We start from the raw sequence: 18,981 nt of genomic DNA on the forward strand, positions 1-18,981 counted from the left end.
GCCGTTATCCGCTCACTGATGCCACCCAATGCAATTCAAATTTCCCATCTTCGCGCCCCCTGCCTGAAACTGCACCAGCGGGAGTTTTGTTTTTTGTGCTTGGTTTTCCTCCCACACGTGCCGGCGTTGCACTGCCACTTTTTTTCGCTTACTATCGTAAAAACCAACCCAACGAGCGTTCCCAACTAAATGAATGCGGGCGCTGCCGGTTAATTACGTATATTTTGCCTCAAATGTACCTACAGTTATCTTTGCGCTAAACAACGGGGAGATGTGTGGCAAGCGGTTCAGTAGTTTCGAACACTTTGGAAGAGTTTCAGACTAAATAAACCGCTTCGCTTTTGAAGTCACTGGGTTATGCCACGACGACAGCCGCTACGATGGAACGCCGTGTGGCTCTACTTGGGTCCAGTGAGCCAGCTACGATGACGAGGCAAGCTCCTAAAGTGCTCTGCGCTTAAAATGGAAGTGCACGGGATCGGGTGTCATCTCACTGCCATTGAATACAAGTACTGTTTAAACAGAGCTTCCGCTCTGTTTTTCCAGAGTAGTTGTATCTAAAAAAAGGCTGAGAGTTGGTTTTTTTTTTTTTACAAACTTCGTTTTTATTGAAATCAAAACAAAGTAAACTGCATTTACCAGCAGAAGAAGGCATCAACCAATGCAACAGGGCTTGTCAAGGCACACAAAGCAACACATTGATTACTTGCTGTCAAACTGACTCTAGACTGCATACTGTGCCAGCTTCCACGAAATAGCATGAATACAAACTTAAAAACTCCTCACTACCAGTCATCTTGAGTGACAACATAAATAGGATATTTTTTATGCAGGCATAAAGGCATTGTATAGATGTAGTCGGGTAATATTTCGAATGTAAAGGTGATGAAGCAAAATAAAATTACAGTGGGTAGATTTAAGTGAATTGCAGAAATCTTTTCAAAGCGCTGCCTTTAAAGGGGCCCTGAAACACATTCTGAACATGGTGAATAAACTCGCAAATGCGAGATTGAAGGACTTATGAGCTAAATATTGCTTTTCCACCGACGGCACAGTCTCCCATAATGCTGCAACATTTGCAACACTCGAGCACTAAATTTGAATCCCTGTCATATGCACCTTTAATGGGTCATCGCAACATTATGTGTCACAGCACACAAATTCCTGCTGTTGGTCAGCTTTTTTTTAATACTCAAGAATTTCTTACTGAGTACCACAACACAAACTGCACCTTGTATATGTAGAAAAATGCTAAATTGGTCAATTAAGGACATTTAATTGCTATCATAGAGTAAAAGTAGACCATAGAAAAAAAAATTAATAATGAATTGAAAAGTTGCCCTAATAGGCCAAAGGTAACTAAATGTGGAAATTTGGCTATTACTAGCAAAATCTGCCAACCATTTTTTGTCGCAGGAAATTAAACAAACTGAAAATGAAGCAATGAAGTCACTAAAGTCTACTACCTTTTATGGCACCCTCACGCAATCAACGCGAGAACAAACAAGAAAAGAGATAACCAAATCTGACAACAATCATTCGTGCCAAAAATAAGAACATACAAAACTGAAAACAAATCAACAAAATCGCATAGGTGTATCTAATGCAGCACCCAAACATGATCAACCAGAAGACAAATGGTCGCCATCCCGCCCTGTGAAAGTGAATGTCCAGCGAAGCTGTTGTAAACCACTACAAATGCTGATGGGGGAGGGTGTGAAATGTTTCTCGTCGTCTCAGCGGGCTTGCCGCTTGCGCTCGGCTTCTCTGGCGGCAAATGCTGAATGAATCCTGCCTAGCCTGACGCATGCGCTCGGCATCTTGGGCAAGAACCGCTCTATTTAGTGACACTAGTCCTGCCTAGCCTTCAAGTATAATCTGCAAACATATTCTTCACTAGGAACACATGGGGAGGGGGGGTCCCATTGTTCACAGGCGCCTTATCATCATCCATCATGCGGTTTCGATGCTTGTTTTGTGGTTTCCCTAAACTAATTCTGAGCTCTACGCTGCATGCCTGATTAGCCTGACGCATGCGCTCGGCGTCTTGGGCGAGAACTGCTGGGGCCTGCCTGGGTTTTTTGTTTACGACACGACATTTTCTGACCAATTAAAGGCTAACAGCTTCGCTTTAAAAAGAAAAACCCAAACATGGCACCGTCTATTGACGTGTTCCTTCAATGCCACCAAGGAAATGTAAAGGTGGTGAAAAAGAGAGGCACCATAACTAGAGACAATTCTCAGAATTTATATACCGCTTTTGTTGTTTACTTTTCACAATGCACAAGCATTGTCCTTCCTTTGTCAGCTCTCCACCGACGCTGACACTTGTTGCTAATTAGCGTTGCCAGCATTACGGTAATTGTGTTAATGCTAACCTTATTTCTTAAAGTTACCTTATCGTCTATCTTGTCACAAGACATGCATTCACCTTGTAAAAGGGAATTTGATAGGCTACTTCATGCATTCAAGCAGTTTGTGTACAGCAGCATTTGGTTTAGCTGACTTTCCACAGATCTCTGGGCTTCCCCACAAATAAAAATGGACTCAACAACAGACAGATTTACAAAAACTCTAACCCCTACTGGCAACCACCTTGTTTTCTTGTAAGATTTAAATTTTAAAAACTCAAAGCACTGGCTCCACTGATCAACACACAGAAACTAAGTACTCAGGACAGCATCCATTGATTTTTGCTCACACCAAGTTTTTCCCATATGCATACTCCTTTCCGTAATACCAGAGTCCTTCAATGCTTTACTGGTCATGAAACTGCTCCGTAACTGAATGGGAGAGCTTCATATGCTGCGTTTGGCCGCCGCTCGGTGGCGCCACCATCTCACTGAGGTCACTCCTCGGGCGGCGTTGTGCTAGCTCGAACGGCGGAGACGCGGCGTGTTGTGTTTGTTTTGTGCGGAAAAGAAATGTAACGCGCATGCGCATCTTGCGATATTGCGACGTGACTGAAAGTAGTGCAGCGACGATGCCGAACACGTGTTGTGCCCCAGAATGTCGTTGGGTACAAGGGTACAACAGAAAAAGGTTCCTTGTTTGGTTTACCGAGCGACGGGGAGCTGCGTGAGGAATGGAGCGCGCCATTCCAAGGCAAAAAACGGGAGATTTCAGCTTCGATTCTAAGTATGTGAGAATGCAATGTGTGTGAGACCTCAAAAAGCAATATACAGTACAACCTCGTTACAACAGACCATGATAGTGATCATGATTTCAGTCTGCTATAAAAGAAGTATGAACAATCCAAATACTGTTACTACAGACTTTTATGGAATCATGGATGAAGTCTGTTATAACAAGAGTTTGGACTTTTCAGCTGTTAAAAACAAATCACACAATACTAAATTTATGCTGGCCATTTCACAAGATTCAGTTACAACTTAAACAGGTTGGTATTTTAGGCCAACAAACCCTCAGGATGACTTGTGTTTTTCAGCAGTTTCATCCTCTTGTGACACTGTGAAGCACATCACAAAATCACATGCATGACTCTTCTTACATTTGCTGGGCTCCTGTTGTATTGCACCCCCTCAAACTTTTGATTCACTCATACTAATATTACTCTTTCACGTCTTCAACCTACATTTGCATTTCCATTGTCTTCACATGAATATAAATGAAATGCAAGTAAAGATCTCATTGCTAAGCTTGGAGATTTAGCCATCTATAATGTATGAGGGCAAACGTTTTTGTTTTGTTTTAATTATGGTAACTTTCATATATGGTTTTAATGATGGTAACTTTCATATATAAGCATCTGATCTGTTGCACTATAACACTTAAATTCTAAATCCTATCACTTGACTGCCAGGACATCACACTTGTGCATACTGCAAGTGGGTGCAAGAAGTTTCACTTCTACTAATTCACAACTATTTTTAATGGTTGCAAATTGTTTTCGTTTGATCACAAGTGTGAGGTAGAAGCACAAACTTTGAAAACGTACCTAACAAATGAATGGTTGGTTGCCTGCACTTGAAAAGTCCACTTTAGAGATGCAAACGTGGACTTGTTAACCTTTCAAACTGGTCTGTTTTATCCGAATGTATGTTGTAACAGAATCTGCAGTAAAGGAAGTTTAATCAATGGTACAGATAGGAAGACTAACCAAGCATTGCAAATCAGTATGTTGTATCCAAATGTCTGTTGTAAGCAGATCTGTTGTAACGGGGTTTTACTGTACCCTTTTGACATCATCCCGGACCTATAATTGTACAAGGCTAACTTAAAGCTGGATTTTTGTCAGATCAGTCAGATAGTAGCGGTGCTTCATTACCTGTTTGCAAACTTTATTACCTTGCGCCCAGGCTCGCATGTAAAAAAAGCTTTGGGATGTCCTGGTGCTTTTACTTTTGATATTTCCACGAACTGTCCCTTAGGGTTCCTTTTGTTTGTTTTGTAACTGCGCGCGGCCGCTTCCGGTTTCCTTATCTGGTGTTTCAACCAAAGCACCCGTTTTCTCTTTTTGTCGTACGTCCCGTTGGGCAATATTGTTTGATATGGAAAGAGTATCACCTTGGCACTAGATTTTTTTGTTTCTTCGACAATGTCCTCGTTGTCATTTCCATGGGTGTGAAATTAATAACGTTCCGAGAATAACGCATGCACAGCAAACACCACGCAACTCACTTTATGGGCGTTCATCTGTGCACGTCACGCTGCAGACTGCTTCTTCGACGTTTGTGTTTCATTCTAGTCTTTTATAGAGCAGGAGGTCACTTTAATAAACTTTATTCAGAAAAACTTTGCGTCGTTCTTGGCTACGTGGCAATATTCTGTTTCCTCCGTGTGCTGCACATCACAGCGCAGAAAATAATTTTTTGTATGCTGGACCACGCTCTTTTGCCTCCCTTCGTAATATTGAAAATTTTTTTGTTGCGTGTGATAAAAATCAGTTTTATTCCTCTTTTCGCGAGTCCTTTTTTTGCAAGGATTGCAAAGCGTGGTAGCGGAAAGACCCACGGGCAACATATATCTCTTCGTGTTTTGATCCTATGCATTACTACAGCGTTTTTACATATTCTCAAGTTTTTCATATTCTCAAACGACAATATTATTGGGCTATCTCTCTGAGCGTTCTGTGCATTTCAGAGCAATCAACGCATTCATTAAGCATAGTCTGAACGAGGCGTACTGGGTTGCTTTCAGTTTTTTTTATTGTATTATCGATAGGCCTACAGCTGTCCGTGATTACGGAGCTACCGTATGTATGGTAGTTACAACCTTTGCTTTAAGAAAAAAAGCAATAGGCATTTAAAAATCCGTAAATACGACGGCGCAGCGCTTGTGCCGGGGGACACAGAAGCAGTTGCCGTTCGCGCCCGAAGCCTGCAGTAATTTATATGGAAAAATAAAACACTATTGAAGGCAGGTGATATACCCAATGCCTGGACGATTCATCGGAAAAAACACGCTTAATGAGCGCGCAGGCACCAAAAGCAGCGAGCGTTTTCACGGCAAGCTAGAGCTGGCAAACATGCCGCGCGCGTGGCGGCTGTATGCCCTTCCTGCGGCGGTGGCGCCAGTAGTGGCGCCCGCGTTCCCTATATGAAACGAGCGCCGAAGTTTCGTGACCAGTAAAGCATTGAAGGACTCTGGTAATACTTAAAAATACTACTTGTACAGAAAGCCGTGAGTTGTAAGCACTGGGCTGATAATTTTATTACTTTAATGCACACACATTAGATAGTGCCAAAATTGAGCAATTTTAGTGACACCCCTGTGGGATAAAGGCACAAAACTAGAGCTTGTACGAGGACGTGTGCAGGACAGAAACAAACAAGCATCTCAATACGCATGAGCAAAATTCTCGCCAGACAAGATAATGCGAACTATGCTGCATGGGACCATAAGTGCTCCATAGTGTCCGCAAAGAGTGTTTCAGGGCCCTTTTAACAAGCCCTGCATGACTACTGCGAGCTGCTGATATCATTACTGGCCCACACTGACAAAAATGACAAAAGTTCCCTTGAAAAAAAAAAACATGCAAGGGAGACAGCACACTTTATTACAAAATACTATACTCAAAACAAAGCTGGACGTAGCACAGCTCATCTAAAAGAGATCAAGTGTAAAATACACACTGCCTAAACATATGGCACCTGATTAGTGAAAAACACCCGACACAGTGGCTTGACTTCTTGATTACCGCTCTACGACTAAGCAAAGCTTTCCTCTCACTAGACTCTGTTCAACCGGGAAAGACGGCGAGTTGTAAAGGGACGGAGACCGTTTTGATCTGGATGGCGACATACGAGTCAGTCCTCTTTGCCCTTGTTGACAGTGACTCTGGACTTGGTGATGGTGGCTTCGGAGTCGATGGTGACCTCAGACAGGGTGTTGACGATCATGTAGCGAGAGAAGAAGCTGTACAGGTGACGGAACCACAGCATCTGACTGCGGTGTTTGTACAGTGCAGCCTGAAAGGTTTGCAACGTCCTATCAGTTACACAAGCTTCGTTCTCTTTTGTGGTAGCACGACTGCATGGCACAACGAATGTCTTGTTAAAAATAAGCTCCAATCAACGCTCAGGCCAGTCAAGGTAAGACAACAAAACTAATGTCTAGAGCAACATCACTGCTTTTATTTTGTGCCTATTTGGTGGTTCAATGTGGCGAACGAGAGCAGAAGTTGTGTTTGGTCACCGTGCGTATTATTCGATGGTTCAATGTGGCGAACGAGAGCAGAAGTTGTGTTTGGTCACCACGCGTATTATTCGATGGTTCAATGTGGCGAACGAGAGCAGAAGTTGTGTTTGGTCACCACGCGTATTATTCGATGGTTCAATGTGGCGAACGAGAGCAGAAGTTGTGTTTGGTCACCATGCGTATTATTCGATGGCTCAATGTGGCGAACGAGAGCAGAAGTTGTGTTTGGTCACCATGCGTATTATTTGAACGCTACGTGCACATGGCCTTTTCATTTTTTCACCCCCCCCCCACCGAAACATCGTCGTCAAGCTTTCATAGTTTACAGTTTCAGTTTCCACAAAAATACAAATTCCAGTAGACTACCGTTCAACAACCTGAATCACAAAAAGGTGATACTTTTTTTTTTTTTTTACTGCCTCCGCAGTGCAGTGCATGCATGTTGTGCAGAAATTTCAGTAGGCTGAGTCGTTCAACATGACTTTGACTTGTTTAGCTTGCACTTGTTGGAAGCAACATTCCTTTTAGGTTACACCACCGCTTTCTCAGTTGCACAGAAGAAAATAGCTAAGGTGTTACAAAGCGAAGGCACAAGAAGCAAGCCAAAGGTCAGCCATCACATTCAAAGCCCCCACGTCTAGGGACAAATCACCAATAAGGATCATTATCTCGCACTCGCAAGACTTCAGTCTTCCGAAGGAGTCATCTTCATTCAAGACTCACCCTGACGAGGGACACCATGCTCCAGGGCAGCACGTAGGCGTGTTCCGCCAACAGGTAGCTGAGCGGCACATCCAGCAGCCCCACGTACTTCCTCAGCTTGTTCACCGACTCGAGCACAAACAGCCGACAGCCTTCACCAAGGAGTCAGAAACGAAAGAGCAGTGCACGGAGATCAGCGCATTTCAGCGGAACTAGAACTTCCCAGGACCACTGACCAATAAGTGGCACCAGCGAATACACACCTGCAGGGGCCAGATCCTTCTTCAGTATGCCCCTGATAGAAAGGAAAAGAGAAAAAAAAAATTAAAGCCGTTCCACTCAATGTGAAAGCTGTCGGAAGTGCAGAGAAGTGATTCAATGTGAAAGCTGTCGGAAGCACAGAGCAGCGATTCACCATAATGGGCTGTGGCATTGTTATCCACTCACTGATGCCACCCAATGCAATTCAAATTTCCTGCCTTCGCAGTGCTCGCATGCCCCTTGCCTGAGACTGCGCCAGCGGGAATTCTGTTCTTTTTGTGCTTGCTTTCCCTCCTGCACGTGCCGGCGTTGCACTGCCACTTCTTTTCGCTTACTGTCGTAAAAACCAACCCAACGAGCTTTCCTAACCAAATGAACGCGGGCGCTGCCAGTTAATTACGTATATTTTGCCTCAAATGTACCTACAGTTTTCTTTGCGCTAAACAACGGGGAAATGTATGACAAGCGCCAGTGGTTCACGAGTTTCCAAGCGCTTATGACTATATAAACCGCTTGGCTTTCGAAGCCTCTGGGTTACACCACGACGACAGTGGCTACGATGGTTTGCCAGCTCTACTTGGGTCTAACAAGCGAGCTACAACGACAAGGCGTGCCCTAAAGTGCTCCACACTTAATTAAAATTGTTTGCTAATTAACGGGTGTGAATTTCCTTCTGCTGATGCCACCTTCCCGTATTGTTAACTTGAGCAACACGAACGAAAAACAAAATGGCAAAGCAATGCGTCACTGCAGAATAAACAATACTTATTTTTTTACTTAACTGCCAGTCAAGGCTCGTGCTTGAAAGCACTTTGCTTTTTAGAGGGAATGGTTGTAGAATGAATAAACAAATATGCTAGCCAGCCAGGACTAATTTTCACTGACGTAGGGATGAGCTGCACTGACGAAAAAAAGAAAAAGCACGTGGTTTTACTTGTTTTTGTGGTCAGCAGCCACCCAGCTACCAGTATAACAAGCTTGTGCAAAAATGTGGCGTATAGATCGTGCGCTTTTACCGCTGGAAATACAAGGTGATGTCTCAAGGCAGGTGCGCTGCTAGAGCACTGTGCCACAGGCAACTTTGAATAACCAAAACAGCACGAATTGTGTCGCACTGTAGAGCACTCTACAAACAGAACTGAAGGGGTTTCTGAAACATTTCTTCTCATTTGAGCCCCATCCCTTCTGGTGAACGTTGGCTCTTGTTAAGGAGTCCTGAAACAAAATTTCAAAGCAGGGATAACTATGTAAAAGGCTTCCTTTGCATATGGAGATATCTCCCAGCAAGTTCCAACAGTAGCTTTTCGGTATAACATATTTTAAATCAATTTTAATCTTTGCGCGCACAAGAAAGCTCAGAACGATACCCTTTCGCAATCGGCATCAGCATGACGCCATCTACTCCTCCTGAGCTCAAACTGGCAACATGAGGGCTTCTATGAAGTGGCCAACGCACTGACTGCAGTTGGCGCGTGCCGCTCCACTGTATGTATCATGTCACGGTCTTGGGACTGATGTCATGCTGCTCAGCACGTGAAGATGGTAGAGACCACCGCCGGTCTGGGCGTGCGTCTGTACCAGCAGCGGTGTGACGAGAACGGTGACGTCATGAGCGCCCTCCCGCTATGGTGGCTGCCTCAGTGTTCGTTTATTCGAAGTTGAAACCGACACGAATAAACGAGGCTGTAAATAATTATTTGCCCTGCCATCGACCGTCTGATGTGCCATTCTACGATTAGTTTGCTGGTAGGCACCCATAGCAGCGGAAAAAACTTAACACGAAAATTTCGTGTCAGTACTGCTTTAAGCATTTAGAGAAACTTACACACACCGCATTGGTTTAAATTCCCTTCACAAGTTGACATAAGTGGCACACTTCAAGGCACATTTTTTTGACACTTACACCACTCCCTTGTGGATGGCTATGTGATTCAGATGGCCGCTGACACCCGACTGGTCAAATGTAATCACCTGCAAATACGAAAACATTCAAACTGGTTTTAGTGCAAGTGTGACATGTGAGAAATGTTCTGTGTACTGTAAATACAGGTGGCATTACTTACAGAGTCTATGGAGAGGCATTTTACATACTTCTGCACAATCCTGCCCACAAGATTGGAGTTCCACATGCACTCCGGGTCATCCGGCATGTTGCTGGAAGAAATTGGCGACCAGCAGCACTTTAGCACGTGGATTATAATATTGCCCGACACAAACTTCGTACAAACTAACTCTTCTCGTGGTAATTAATATTACAGGGTTCCGTATAGGTTGTATTCACTCGCGAGGCACGCATGCAGGCAACCATGTGAGCGCACCGTCAATGGTTACGTCGTGCTTCGCGGGATGGCGGACCTCGGCACTAATTAGTGCGTTCGTCGGTATCAGCTCGTGCCACGTGCCAATCTGCATTGAATACGGCGGTTCACCAACCCTGCATCAACCGCACCCCTTCCACTCTGAGTGACTTAATCGGAAACAAGGGAGGCGAGGCGAGCCATCCCCGCACGGGCGATTCTAATGAATGGAGACAGCAGAGACAAGAAAGGATAAGACTTCAGAGGCACGGGCCATGGAATCGGTAATCTGTGAGCAGCATTAGTCAAGCACCAAGGCGCGCCTCGTACTTGGAAAAAATGTTTCCCCGCATTAGCGACGCCTTCGCACCCTTTCCCTCATGGTCACGTGGGCAAGCAACCAGAACGGCTTCGCACAATGGCGGAACCTAGTGCGTGAGACTGTGGGTCTGTGATTGGTCCAGACATTTGGGAGTTGAATTTCCTAGGAGAACTCTAGGGACTTTGGCATGAACAAAAAGGCGGTGTTGCTATTGCTGGCTGTGCAATTCGTTCGAGGCACAACATCCAAACTTGTACTCATCATGTAAATATGTGTATAAAGTTTTTTCTCTTTCATCAGCAAGCATCGGTCTCTTGATCAAATTCTCCGGTCACCAGCCATGCTACCAAGGTGGATCCCCGAACCCCAATTTCCCAACAGTGCTAAGCACATGACGTGTGTTCGACGTTCCAAACCCTGCCCCACCAGACGCAAATGCCTCGACTCCAACGTGAGTGCGATTAATGTCATCTCTGTTGACACCACCGTTGACAATCTGGTTGGAATGGAGCAGACGACGCACTCCGGCGTTTTTTTTTTTTTTTCTGCAGTAGCACAGCCAAGTTTATGGCCGTTTCCAGGGTCGACAAGCAAAGAAATTGACAGCTAAACTTTTCAGTGAATACCATCTATAGGATGAAGCTGATTTCTGTCAGAGCCCCCCAGCTTACATTCATTATTTTAAGGATTGGTGTCCTTTCAATATGCAGCAATAAATCAAACAGAATGCTCCGCTACACTCATGTAAGCAGACAATGAACGAAAAGCCAGGGGCGGTAAGCGATCGACACAACATTTTTCTATTTCTAGGAAAAATATAACGAATTTTGCAACAATGTTTAGTAATCGGGGGAGAGGGGTGAAGCAGCATGGCCATTTGAAGAGACAAGATGTTGCCAGGGCCTTCCTACATGGCTTTGATGATGGTTAATTACTTTACTCCAAAAATGCCCAAATGTAATCACCTGTGTTGGACAATTATCAAGTTGTCGCTCCGGATGCCCAACGAACGACAGCTGTTGTGCAGCTCTTTCTTGCGTTCAGAACCCTGGCTGTAGAAGTTGCCTGCAAAGCAAAGCAACCACATGTGGGTCAGTACTCGTAAACGGGCGCACACACCACACAGAATTCATCTATCATGCACGATTGCTGTATTCACTAAGCCTATAAGGCTTCAACTATTGCCTTCAATGGCGTTTCCAAATCTAGATGGGAACCGTCATTTGGTGGCCACATCACATGACAGCTGTGACGACCCTAGAGAGTCTGCTCGGTAGCTTGCAACAGGTGGTTAGCACGCATGCTATGCAGAACGTGTCTCAAGAAGAACAAAATTGATAATAGTCTTAAAACACATGGACATTTTTACATCTTTTTTTGCTGAACACCATAATGCCTCTGCACTTGCTACGTGGCAGCCACAAAGAAGGGCACCAGGCATTTTCACTTCTTTCTACGCTTCAGAAATAAGTTAAGATTGTACACATTCACACACGGTTAAACGAAAAACTACACGAGTTGAAGTACACCATGCAGACAACACAGTGCAAAAAGTATTCAGGCAATGACACTGTGCTCCAAAAACTAACTGAACAATGCACCCTGTGGGAGGAGCACTCCGTAATAATTCTTTCAAATAGCAATAGTTGGCCCCAGGGCCGTAGCCAAAATGTTTTATCTGATGGGTTATAGGTCATCGGAAGAGAGGAGTTTTGCCGAAAGGAACACTAAGCCTCACTTACGCGCTGCCTGGAAAATATTTCGGAGGGGGTTTAAGCCCTGGCCCAAATCCCCCCTCTGGCTACGTCCCTGGTTTGCACTGCTGTGAGTGTGAGTTGCTACACAATGTACGGGCCGGAACACTTTTGCTCATGCATTGCTTCACTCATGGCACGAAACACCACATGCGCATTACTTCGCTAATATGCCAAGATCCGCATAAATAAAAAAAAATGGCTGGAAGCAATTAGTTTCTTCCATCTAGTGGACCACCTCCAAGGTAGTACAAGCTCGCCTAAAGTGCGCAGTTTGTGCCCGAGATATGAAAACACAGCAGCAACAACGAAGTAAGCGTCTACACTGTCATCCCACATTGTCTGGCGAGCTGCCGGAAAGCACTGTGCTTGCCCAAGACAGTGGTGTCGTCGCTCGGAGAAGTGAAGTCTGACAACGGAGCACTACGAATTGTTGCCACAACACTATCTAAAGAAGAAATTCTGCAAATAAAACTCAGCTAAAGAAAGGTGAAAACATGGCAGGTTTGTCACGTAGCCTTTTTTTTTTTTTAACATTATATTATACATCCAACAACTGAGCAGCACAACACTCGTGGGGAGGAGAGTGATGCTCACGCATTTCCAAGTACATCCCAGGACAAAGCTTAGGTATCGTTAGTACTTTTTAGCTTCAATTTTTATCAAATGTTTTTTGTTGGAGCACAAGCAGATTCAAAATAACTGCGGGGGAACACAAGAACCACCGTTCTTACTGCAGCACATATATGACAGCCAAATGAGAGCAGTCAAAGATTACCAGCGCAATTGTCTACGCTGCTTACCAGCCTTCAACTTGTTGATTGCCACTCAGGTGCAGGTATTTTGTACATTTTGGTGTAGGTAGGAGCACCACACTTTGGTGTGGTCAGCTTTGGTGTGGTCAGCTGGGCTCACTTTTTGAATTTTGTGACGTGCTCTTTCGCATTACAACAAAGACGACATGAAAACATGCGAGAGAAATGCCAGCTGCTTTAATTATTTTCTTTGAAACAATCAAGGCAGTTTTGTGCCGAACAAAAGCTGAAAGCACTACGAAGAGTGCTATCTTACAGTTGCAACAAAGTTATTCCACCCTTATTGCCCATCTAATTAAAACGAAGTTTCTATGGTGCCAAAGTTTCTATGGAAGCCCCATCCGACAGCACTGCAAGTGTTCCAGTGCCTTCTTACGGCATTACGATTCCATCCTACAATGTTACGACTTTAGTTGACGTTGCACCTACTCCAGTGATGTCCAACACGACTACTTGAAAGCGCAAGAACAGACAGCAAACAGGGCAGGCAGGCTTTCTCACGTTCATATTCATTTTTCTGCATGTTCTTCCATTGTTTTGGTGCTGTGTAATTACAGGCAACCTGTGTGATGTGCTGCCCAGTCTGACCTTCTGCCACCTGTACGGCACACTGTCTTCTACTGCACAGTGTTTGAATTAGGTTCACACATTTCCACCAGACTTGGCAGTAATAAAATTACAATAATTAAATTACTTTGTGCTGTAATGAGTGATGTAATGAATTACTTTTGAGTGTTGGTAATTTAGTAATGTAATAAATTACTTCAGGCCAGTAATTTCATGAAAATTACCCATTACTTTACCAATTACTTTGGACTACGATATAGCCTGTCCACTTCTCTTACCGGATAAAAAGTTGACCAAGTAGAGCTCCAATGCCCAGACAGTCTCTGGGCATTGGAACTCTACGAACGCGAAGGAAACAACGCTTCGATCAGAGCTCTGCCTGCTTTCTCGTGCCTCTTCGTTCCCTATTCATGCGTTCCGGAAATGCCGTGGCGACAGTCAGTCGGGTTAAACAAAAATGTGCAGATCGTATTCAAGGCTTCGTTACACTGGTCACTGGTGTAAGCCCGCTGCTAGGAAGGCACATTTTTTTCATCCGGCGGGGATAAGCTTGGAAGCGCGTGAACCGTTTGTCTTTCGTCGCTGCAAAGCATTGTCCGAGTTCCTTCGAATGTTTTGAACTCGCGCGCTCCTGCGAAGCTGGACCATCGCATAAGTGACAAACACAATTTTCTTGCAGCGCACCGAAGTATTTTTTTTTTCTTTATTGGCACACCGAATTATCCGGGCTGTTTTTGGCGCTATTTGACACCCGGATGCGTGGATGCACGAACGCACCCGTGACACAGAAATGCTGATGCCGTAGTGTGGTCGGCGGGTGACTCACGGGTGCCTGGAGGGGGGACGGTACTTATTCAAGATCGGGAGGACTGGGCCCATTCAGTCGTCAAGCGATGAATTCGACTGTTGGAGGAGCAGCGGCATCACTGATCTTACTGTTTTCGAAGGGTACCCGAAAATGAAGAAAGTTCTTCATTATGTTCCACACAACCATGCCCTCATCCGCGCCAGCGCAGCATCTACTTAGCATGGCAAAAGACACTTTGTCGCATAAACGGGGACACCTTTCTGATGCAGACTTTGAATCACAGCTCCTTCCGAGATGTAATAAAAATATCTGACATATCAATGTATGGCACTGTAAATAAGGTGTATATGAGATGGTAGTGTATGAGTGATGAGAGTATTGTTAAAGTCATTTCATTACTTTTGAAAAGTAATAGTAATGTAATGTCATTAATTTTGGCCACCTGTAATTTAATTACATTTTAGAAAATTCTAGGAAAGTAATGAGTACTTTAATTTAATTACGTTTTAGAAGTAGTTTTGCCATCTCTGATTTCCACGAAAACCTCTAAAAGCCCGAAGTCAGGAACAAGGCAAACTGAAAGCCCCTTTCAAGAGTATGACCAAGATAATTTCCTGCATTTTTTGAAGCGTTATGTTAGGGCTGTGGAATGAGAGAAACACAGTGCATAGGGTTTTTAGTGAGAGGGGGTAATTCTCATTGAAACGTGCTCATCATCCCAACGCAACCTGTCCAAAATGACCTGGTATGCTTCTGCTATACAAGAGAACAGCAATGCGCTGCTGTAATCTTGTCAGCAGGAAATGGAAAGCCAGGGGCTGTAAGTGATTGAACTAAAAGCATTTTTGCACTCGTAAAAAAATAAAATTCCTTATTTTGCACACTTCGACCCGAGTAGTTTGGGTAGGTGGCTCCCTTGCATCCCTCCACGTGCGTGTACCCTACAAATGTTCACCTCCACACTGTTTCACCAACTTTCTGAGGTATAAACCCACGTCGCTACCACTCATAAGTTGTTTATAGAAAAACCTTTCTGCGAGACTTGCTCATGTTTTTCAGCATCTACTCACAAATGTCGGTGTATAACGGGACCGTCCTACAATAGGACACCAGTAAACCAACTAGCAAAGTTGTGCCCTTCGAATGTCGAGGAAAATTCACCCAGCCTTTTTCCTTTTAATCCTGTTATCACCTTTGCTGTGGCCTGAAAACTTAGGCTTTCGCTGTTTAATTTCACGTTTTGTCGTTACTGAATGGATTTTGAACACGGCCCGTAGCAAAAGGATGCCTTTCATGTTAGTTTACAGCCAATGCCTGCTTAGAGGTTCAGTGACGGGTGACAATCTGCTGCCAGCAGTGATGATTGATGTTTACAAGAAAGGCTACACTGCCAAGTTGCGCAAACCACCCTTCCTTTTTAATTGCTAGCCAGCGGCCTAACGAGCTGAGCTGGCATCTTTTCGTTAACGTCTCTTTGTTACATGAAGTTCAACTAAGCAAGACGTTGCCATAAAGCAATGTTGCAACTCCAAGTCCAGGCGCCATCAGATAACACAGGAGCATACGCTTTGTACAGTGTAATTAAAAAGAAGCGGTTATCCTCAATGCAAGTATACAATTAGAACTCAGCGCATTCCAGTTATCATAAAAATAAACAGTACAAGCACAAATATCGATGCGCAACACTACCTCGATTCAGCTAAAGCTATTTCAGTGCAGCAAGCTGTCTTGTTCAAACAAAAGCGATTTGCTAAGCTTGCAGGCAACGACTCTTGTCATGAAAACAGACCACTTAGCACTTTTGGGTTTTTTTCAATTTTTATTTGTAGGAAACAGCGGGTTTTAGCTAATGTATACGAGCAAAATGAAATAGGAGCAGGCAAGGACTTTACATTAAGAGTGTTAGATGTATAAAAGGAAGGACCACAAGATTTTTGTTTTCATCATCTCGCCAATAATTTCATAACTCGGGCACTGCCGTACCTCTTTTACGCCAGCTACAAGAACGTGAGATGCGCATGTTCGCAAAACGCGGCAGACTGGAAACTCATGCAACAGCAAAAAGTCTGTACGAACTAGTGTGTTAGGTCAGTACTGTGTACTCACACACGTTTTGCTTACTCGAAGCATTCCAGTGATTTCGCGGAATCGTTAGAGAGCCTTATATAAAGCATGATTTGTCATATCTAGCGCCAACTATTGGAAAGTAAATACACTTCGCAAAAACAGTGAAATATATACTATCTATTTTCACTACTTTCTCTCTACTATTTCAAGAGTGAATTACTATTTACTTGCTTATAGTTAGCGCTAAAAATAGGCTGCCCAACAAGCTCAGCGCACGGATGCAACCAGTTTTGCGAACAGGGTTGAATCATTTTGGTATTGAGGCCATACACATTACAGGCATTACAGTAGCGGAGCGCACTCACCATTGGAAAGGCACAGGAGATACAGCTCGCATTTCCTCTGCAGTAACCCGACCACCGTAGGCCCGAAGAACATGCACTCGTCATCCGGGTGGGCGATCACGAGCAGCACCCGGCCTGCCGCACCGATATTTTTGCGCGTCCTTAGTCGGCAGACGTTGCACACGAACAGGTAAAACAGAAGCAGCACCGAAACGACGAAAACGTTCAACGAAAGCCACCACCCGTACTCCATGCTACCGCGCTACACGCCGCTTGCCGCTTATCTCAACCCGTACACCGCCGAAGGCGTGCGACGTCCGGACGCTATGTTCATCGCTTAGCACGCGACGTTCTGCAAGGTAAACACCGGATGACTTGCAGTGGGAACATTACCAAACATCGGTTTGGTAGCGCGGAAATATTTTGAAGAGAAACATAAGCAGACGCACTGCTTCCAAGAAAAAAAACGTCCGCACGCTATTCTTGTTGCCAGACGCAGGGCTGGTCGGCGGCCAAAAGTAGCGTATTGCTGAAAGAAAAGAGCTAACTCGAAGAAATAAACGCTATCATTACGAGATAAAAGCTATTTAGCGTCTCTAATGCGTACTTTACGCACAACTCTCATTCGATAGGATAAACGTGCTTAAAACGGACAAGAGTAAATTCGACCGCATTGCGAATTTGAGACTGCGAATTGCACATTCCTTACTTTTGCACAAAATACACTGCAGCAAAGTCAACTTTGTAGCCGAGGTAACTCTGAAGCAGTTGACACCTGCGTGCTGTTGTCTGTCCGACCGTCCGTCCGTCCGTAGCAGACGACCCGCCTGTCACGTACGTGACCCTATCAAGAAAAAGCGTTGCGGCAAAGCAAACTTCATAGCGAAGCTGCGTCCTGATGCCTGATGCAAATGAACGCACCCTCGCACCCTTGGCCTAAGCTGCTCATTAGTCCTAGGCCATACACTACCAATTGTAGCATCTATACACAAATGCAACCGACGCCTCCATGCTTGGATCCCTCTGTACTGAAAATCAGCTGACTTCCCTTTCTCAACTAGCTGGGCAGTAACACTTTGGAGATGAACTCTGTGCATGCACGGTGTCCCGGATCTTGCTCATCTTGCCCAGCAGTACTCAAACCTCGTTGTAACATAACGGTATATAATGAAATAATGGATATAATAAAGTAAATGAAATTCCCCTTGGAATCTCTATACAAAACCATGCATTTGAAACCTCGCTGTAACGAACTAAAACAGTCATGTCAATGGATATAATGAACAATATCAGACTCCCCTCCCAACAAAAACTCCTCCAACGCGGCGCGTCCAGTGCTCCGCAGAGCTCCACACTCGTTCGGCACCGCTGTTTCAAAACTCCCGCGTCAACACGCGCAGCCGAGCCAGCCATGCTCCTTGCTCAGTCAGGAGGCGGAGCAAGGAGCATGGCTCTCTCAACGTCGATGCCGATGTGCTATTGTCGCAGATGTCACCGGACAGACTGCCGCAAGCGACGACGAAGATGCCCTGGTCTACTATGGCCACAGGTTCGACGTGCCAGTGTCGTCGCACACACTCTCAAGGCGGTTGACCTTCTACGTCGTTTCTTCGGTGCCCATGGCGATAGTGAAAACAGCATCAACCGTTGATTCCGTTTTCACCGTCGCCATGGGAACTGAAGAAACAGCAGCGGCCACGCGGCGGTGGCCACTGCTGAAAAAAAAGTCTTTCACTTGCGATGTCCGAAACAAAGGAGCATCACGGACTTTTTTCCAGCTGTGTCTAGCGGACAATAAACTAGGCACTGTGCACTCAGAGCAAGCAAAATATTTGTTTTCTATTCAATTTCCTTCACATGCGTGGTCGCGTAGCCGTATAGTGGGCCACGAGGCGATTTCCTTTTTTTCATGCTTATAGGCGTGCATCCAACTGAGCATACATTGCCGTAAACTGTTATAATTGATATAACGAAATAATTGCGGCTCCCCTTCAACTTCGTTATAACGAGGTTCCAGTGTACATCGTGCACAAAGATTCCAGAGCCCCTTCTGGACGTCTCCTGAACGCATGCCATACTTCCAGATATACAAAATATCTAACACAGCGCTACCAAATATGAAACCACATAGTCACATCGAGGGCATCCCTAACCACGTAAGAATTACTGGATGGTTTTTCTGATTAACAAGGTCTCCAAGGTTTCGAACTAAAGGCAGACTGATCGCTCCCTCTGCCCCACACCCCTGCCCATTTTCCGGGCAATTTTTAAAATTTGGACAAACACACTCATGACACCAGCAAAACATTATTCTGCTTCTTCTCTGGCCCCTCCTGGCCTGAACTAAACACAATCTCCTAAACACAATCTCGCGTGCAGGTTTT

The 18,981-nt window shown here is 44.8% G+C and overlaps 1 protein-coding gene across 1 annotated transcript; it reads right to left on the minus strand.

Moving 5' to 3' along the window:
* Nucleotides 1–587: 587 nt before the first annotated feature.
* Nucleotides 588–17,273, minus strand: Pig-l (phosphatidylinositol glycan anchor biosynthesis class L). The gene is made up of 7 exons (XM_077676656.1): nt 16,619–17,273; nt 11,208–11,307; nt 9,687–9,777; nt 9,527–9,594; nt 7,626–7,657; nt 7,384–7,514; nt 588–6,431 (listed from the first exon to the last, which is right to left on the minus strand). Exons 1-7 carry the CDS (start codon nt 16,848–16,850, stop codon nt 6,270–6,272), a joined length of 816 nt encoding a protein of 271 aa, XP_077532782.1. The 5' UTR covers nt 16,851–17,273; the 3' UTR covers nt 588–6,269.
* Nucleotides 17,274–18,981: the final 1,708 nt, after the last annotated feature.

Source organism: Haemaphysalis longicornis, unplaced genomic scaffold (genome assembly GCF_048455015.1).
Source record: "Haemaphysalis longicornis isolate Haplotype H1 unplaced genomic scaffold, Haemaphysalis longicornis Haplotype H1 scaffold_7, whole genome shotgun sequence".
Taxonomy (NCBI): Eukaryota; Metazoa; Arthropoda; class Arachnida; order Ixodida; family Ixodidae; genus Haemaphysalis; species Haemaphysalis longicornis.

Excerpts from the sequence above, each read along its gene's own strand:
- Pig-l (XM_077676656.1), bottom strand. The coding sequence starts at position 16,850 with ATGGAGTACGGGTGGTGGCTTTCGTTGAACGTTTTCGTCGTTTCGGTG. Across the intron at positions 11,308-16,618 it reads TCTCCTGTGCCTTTCCAATG|GCAACTTCTACAGCCAGGGT; the intron begins GTGAGTGCGCTC and ends TTTGCTTTGCAG. Across the intron at positions 9,595-9,686 it reads AATGCCTCTCCATAGACTCT|GTGATTACATTTGACCAGTC; the intron begins GTAAGTAATGCC and ends TCGTATTTGCAG.